This window comes from Rhincodon typus, chromosome 8 (assembly GCF_021869965.1).
Source record: "Rhincodon typus isolate 14 chromosome 8, sRhiTyp1.1, whole genome shotgun sequence".
Taxonomy (NCBI): Eukaryota; Metazoa; Chordata; class Chondrichthyes; order Orectolobiformes; family Rhincodontidae; genus Rhincodon; species Rhincodon typus.
Genome location: NC_063339.1, coordinates 21,348,130 through 21,354,129, shown reverse-complemented (window position 1 = coordinate 21,354,129; position 6,000 = coordinate 21,348,130). Strand labels below are relative to the sequence as shown.

At 41.0% G+C, this 6,000-nt stretch overlaps 1 protein-coding gene across 2 annotated transcripts in view; it reads right to left on the bottom strand.

Annotated features, from left to right (window-relative positions):
• Nucleotides 1-262: 262 nt before the first annotated feature.
• Nucleotides 263-6,000, bottom strand: part of si:dkey-87k14.1 (leucine-rich repeat transmembrane protein FLRT2) — a 55,040-nt gene continuing 49,302 nt past the window's right edge. For both annotated transcript variants that reach the window (XM_020521731.2, XM_048599946.1), the window contains exon 3: nucleotides 263-5,668. In XM_020521731.2, the coding sequence (XP_020377320.1) occupies nucleotides 3,252-5,231 (1,980 nt within the window). In that variant the 5' untranslated portion in view covers nucleotides 5,232-5,668 and the 3' untranslated portion in view covers nucleotides 263-3,251. The remainder of the gene's footprint in view (nucleotides 5,669-6,000) is intronic.

Below are 6,000 nucleotides of genomic sequence, written 5' to 3'. Positions count from 1 at the left end.
TTTGTAATCATGTCATGGGCTATTGTGTGCTGTTCCACAAATTGCTTGGTCACTGTATTTCTTTAAATTACTACAAAAATCTATTTGTTCTCATTTTTAAAAAAAATCATCTTAGTCTATTTTCTAGAAGATTTTAAAATGGTAAAAAGTGGTCGTTATGTCACAAAAGGGGTACTTGTTGCTTTCGTAACAACTCAGAACCAAAGACAAGATTTCCAAGACTGCACAAACATAAAAGTCACAGAGTTATCTTTACCTGAAATTAAGATGATCCACATGACTTTATTTTTGAAATATTCAACTTTCATAGCTGTTTATTTTTTTCACAAAAGCTTTGTTTCGTTAATGTACTCATACATTCTCTGCAAAATAATAAGGTGGGGGTAGGAATGAAGAGATTTCAAGGGCTGAACATTATGATTTAAATTCAAGGCACATACATGATACACCAAAAGGGTGCAAGCTAATGAACTTTGGTTCCTTGCACTACAGAAAATTTGGAACATAAAGAAAAGGTTAAACCAAAATACTTTGACACCGTAATTTGCACAAACATGTTCTGACATCTGTATTACAAAAGTAGTAATTGATTTTAATACATTTTTAAGCATTCTTCCTGTAGGCATTTTCTTAATTTAAAAAAGAAGATTCTGGACTTCTGTTATTATTCTGTTCACCTTAGTGCGATGCCTGTTTACCAGTATTGCTTATTCTCAAAACTGGCTCAATATCAGAACTGTCTGTTTCTAAGTGGAAGATACAAGGAATGAACATCGCAGTGGGGTCAATGTTATGTGGATTAATCAGATTAAATTAATTAAATGTATAACCATTAGAAACTTAAGTGAATTTCTAATGCTTCAGCTTTCATTATCAGTATGCCCAAGATAATTTACCTATGACCATTGACAGAAATTGGACAGAATACTGTTATCATTCAGATATTATATAGAACACTGTTAATGCAGTGGTCTTATTATTAAAATGGAGTCACAGTTCTTCAGTTAACAAGCTGTCCTTTCTGTCAACTAAACAGGATATTGTGGCACATAACACTAAGTGTTAAAGGTCTGGTTGTGACACCATGGAAATGGTACATGATTGAGTTTGTGCTTATGCATGGCGAGTTCCTGATCTCAGTCATGCCATGGTGGAGTTTATACCCTCCCCTCAGGCTGCCAACCCAGCTGAGCTGGCAGGGGTCAGGGGATAAGAAAACAGGCCATCCTTTTTGTGGCATGGAAGGCACAGGGAGACAGACAGAGACGGAAGGGAGAAATAAAAACCCCAAGTATAGAATAGAAAAGCTTTAGTTGAAAACTGGCCAATCTGAATGGATATTGTTTGGTATGATAGCAATACGCTCCTGTTAAAGATGGCATCTGCACACTGAATTAAGAAATGACACCATTTTTTGTAAACCATAAAGTAACTAAAAAGTTAACAATTGTTCCAAAAATTAATTGGACACCTGATTATAAAAATAATTGGATGCCCCAGCTCTAGCCCATTCATCTGTGCAACAAGTATGAAATGTAACAAATGGCTTTCATTTAGAACCATCGAAATGATACAGCACAGTAGGAGGCCATTCAGCACATCTTGTCCATGTCGACTCAAAGACACCCGGATGTCCTTTTTAATCCCATTTTCCTGCATGTGGCTCATAGCCCTGCAACTTACAGCATTCAAGGTGCAGATCCAGGTACTTTTCAAGTTTAGGATCTCTGCCTCCACCTCAGGCAGCAAATTCCAGACACCCACCACCCTCTACATAAAAAAAGCTTTTCCTCACATCCCCTCGAATCCTTCTACCATTTAGCTTGAATCTATGACACCTGGTTTTTGAATGGACATGTAAATGCTTCATATTACCTGTGAGGACCCTATGTAATGCTGATCAATTCATGTCATTTTATTACATATTTAGTCTTCCTATATGATTAGCTTCATAAGGACTGAATTGGTGAGTAAGTAGCCATCCTAATGCTTCACTGTTACCATGACTTGGTAGCTTTGGGCTAGAATCACATTAACTAAAATGGCTCTGAAAACTTTTTTGTCTCAAAAGCAAGTGAAATTTTACCAAGTCAACAATAATAAATATGCACCCTTTGAATTACGTAGTTTTTGTTGTTTGAGAACATCCCTCATTTTGTCTTCTGTTAATCAACAAATGTGTTAGAACTATAATACTACCTTGTGATAAATTCTACATCTAATTTGACCTCATTATTATGAACCTATCATACTTTTCAAATGTATTAAGTATTGTCTATCGGAGAGTTTGAATTGAATAAATTTAATTCACCTAATTGTAGGAGGAAATCTAATCACAGCATTGAATAAAAAGATCTGAGCTTAACTGGCACGTTAAGAAGACTCTATGAAAAGCCAATCAAATTATACTGCTCATCTGTTCTACTGAAAGTAGTGAACACGCGATTGAAGCATTAGACTTAACTTCTGAAATGGGTCATTAAATGTGTGGTGTGGTTTTCAGTCGTGAAGACCAACTGCTAGCTGAGCCGAGTTGGTTAGTCACAGTTAAGTAGTAAGGTGCTAAATCTGGTCACAAAGTGCTACTGATTGGGTTGGGGGGGGGGGGGGGAGTGTGCAGTAAGACGACAGAAAATAATTAATAGGTTCCACACCCGACTGCAACACAACGCAATGCAATGCAATGCTCGCCCAGCTGAAAAGTAGGTGGATGTTCGGTTTGACTGGACTGCCTCCGTGACTGCAAGCCTGCAGTCATATTTAGGTTCACAACTCAATCTGGCCGTGCTGAGGGACAAGTTACTGACGAAAGAGGAATCAATGCCACAATGTGGGACGACCACTTTCAAGACAGGAAAGTGAGAAACATGGTGGAGGGGTGGCCTGGGAAGATCAGACCAACTGTCAGTATTTGTCAGTATTTAAATTAGGTGCCAGTGTAACTGTTCACATGATGTTTTAAACCCCGACTGTGAAACTACATCATTAAATGCTGTCATACTTTTTAAAAAATCTTTTATGAACATAGGCCTTGATTGTACAGCAACAACTATACAGCTTACTTAATCTCTTTTTTCTTAAATCACTTGACCGCATTACAAAATTGTTGCTACTTATTTTTTATAATAAAAAAGATAGCCATTTTTTTACACTGTATAAATTACACAGTAGGCAGACACAATCTGTCTGGACAATATTTCACAAATATATTCTAGAAAGTCCTATAACTGCACGGTGTTTATACTGCATGGTCATGTATGACATTGCTCCAAATCTGGTGCCCCACCAGTACAGTATCTGCTGTTGCTTCTGGTGTGGCAGTCTGTAAAGTTAATCGCTCCGTTCGGAGGGTATATTGACTGCAGTCTAAAATCCTCTTTGAGCATTTGTTCATTGTTTAATGAGACTATGTGAAAACTGGTCTCAGTCATTTCGAGGATAGTGTTGTCCTTTTTTGTGCCAGCCTCGCAGTAGTCATCTTTCCTCCTCCCCCGATTGTACTTCCACGAGTGCGAATCGTATTTGCCCTTTTTATGCATGTGCCAGCAGAAAACGCCAAGCAGAGCCACCAGTACAATGATCACAGCTCCCCCTATCAACCCTGCCAACAGTAAAGGGGAGCTCAGGTCCTGCTGGGCTGCCTGCTCAGGACTTGAGGCCATGTTCGTATTAAAAGATGACGACTTTGTGGTGGCTTCTAAACAAACAGTATCGTCCTCTGGGTGCAAGTTATTTGAGGCATCCAGCAAGACCATGCAAATCCTGTAGGTCGATTTCGGCTCCAAATTTAGCAAGCTCAGTTGCTCCGTATTTCCGCTGACTATCCTTTCGTGCACAATGCCACCGACTAAACTGTGACCCAGTTTCACCCAGGTGATTCTGTACTTGGTCACTGCAAATATGGCCAGCCAACTGATTTGAATGCACGTGTCATTCACGAACTGCACAGATAGTTGCAACTGGCCGACAGGCAAAGGGTCCGTGAATTCTTTGTCTCTGGTAGGCACAAGAGCAGTTGACTCCGGTGCTAAGGAAAGAATGGAGGTGTTGGCACCAGAAGTGTAGGTGGTAGGAATGACAGTCACCACAGCAGATGGCAAGGGAGCAGGAGGGATGGGTGTGATGTGAGAAGTGGGTATGGTAGTTGGGCAGGATACCAGGTTTATGTTCAGGTCTCTTATAGCCATTCCTCTGACCTTTTCTGGACCCTGACACATCAGCCCACGCACGTTTATAGAAAACGAAAGTGACTGCAGCCATTTGGTCACCCATTTTATGTTGCAGTCGCAATACCAGGGATTATTCCTCAAAAGAATCTGTTTCAGACTGGTCATACCATCAAAAACTCCTCTCACCAGCATCCGCAGCTGATTGCTGGAGAGATCCAGCTTCTCGAGCCGTTTCAGTTGTGTGAAGGCAGTGACCGGAATCTGACTGATTTGGTTCTCCTGCAAATTCAGTTTCACCAAGTGGCCACCTGGAAGGTTTGGTGGGGGCACAGTGAGAGAATTCCTCACCAGCGAGAGTTCGGTTAACTTGACCAGCGGCTCCAGGGCTCCCTCAGAAATCCCGCTGTCGGTCAGGAGGTTCCCATCCAAGACCAAGCGCTGAAGAAGGGTCAGATTCTGAAAGGCTAGCTCCGGCACAATGGAGATCCGGTTCTCATCCAGCCGGAGCTCTTCCAACCCTAATGGGAGCCCAATAGGCACACTGCTCAGGTGGTTCCTGGACAAGAACAGCAACTTGAGGTTGGTAGCTTCTCGGAAAGCGCCATCCTCAATGCCAACTGTTGAGATGGAGTTGTCATCCAGATGTAGCTTTTCGAGTTTCTGCAACTGGCTGATAGCTTCCCGGGAGACAGTCTGGATATTATTCTCCTGTAAGTGGAGCTCTTTCATGTTTTTTGGTAGGTTTACGGGGAACTCATCCAACTCATTGCCGTACAAGTATACCGTTTGAACAGAGAGCACATTTCGCAAGTCAAGAGGAAATCCAGCATTGTTGATGACGTTGTTTTGGAGGTAGAGAATAGCGGCACCCTCTGGTATCCCAGCAGGCACTGATGTCAAGCCACGGTCATTACAGTAAACAAATTTCTTATCGCAACGACACTCCAAAGGACAAAAATCCGCCTCAGTTATTGGCGTGCACAGTCCCAACGGAAATATAATCCATAACTGCAAAAAAGTAATCCAGTCCACGAAACAGACTCTGGTCTGTGACATTCCCATCACTCTTAACAATTAAGGAATTCTAATTGTAAAACAGCAGGCGGTTAAAAAATCCACAATGCCAGAGGCAGCTCCTGTGAATGTACAGCCAGTATTTGCTTCATCCAAACACTTGGGAGCAGAAACAGTACATGTGCCTGGTGAGAATAATCCTTGTGTGCGTTTTTGTTTTATGACTTAATAGTGGAAGCAGCAATTTGTAAACTACAGCCGAGACCCGCAAATTCTTCCATCTAAACCAGGACACTTGGTGAGAATTAAAGCACATCACATTCTGCTTTCACCGGAGATTGGCAATTTGAAAGCGCACATATAAATGCAGACACAGAGGCTAGCAGCTTTCGGTGGGTTTATTAAATCTGGAGTCTCTTCGTCACACACTGCTGCTCCAAGTCAGAAAGGGGTGTCATCTCAGCTTGCCTTGTACATCTAGAATCCTATTCCGTTAGATAAAAAAACACATGAGAAATAAATTAATAGTTCATTTGGATTCACGTACTCTCAGAACTGTATTTTTCAACCTAGAGCTGCCTCTGCTGGAAAAATCTATGGGCTGTCAGCATACCATTAACTGCCTTCAGCTTACTCCATGCCAGTTAATAAAACAAGACTATTAAAAAGCCAGTTCAGAAGACAGAAGGGGAATAAAAATAGCCTCAGACTGACTAAAATTTAAGTAGCTGCGATGGTGGTTAATATTAAGTGATGGATATAAGCACCAGATAATTTTTAAAAAAAATCAAATTGTAATAATGTATAAAATTCAAAC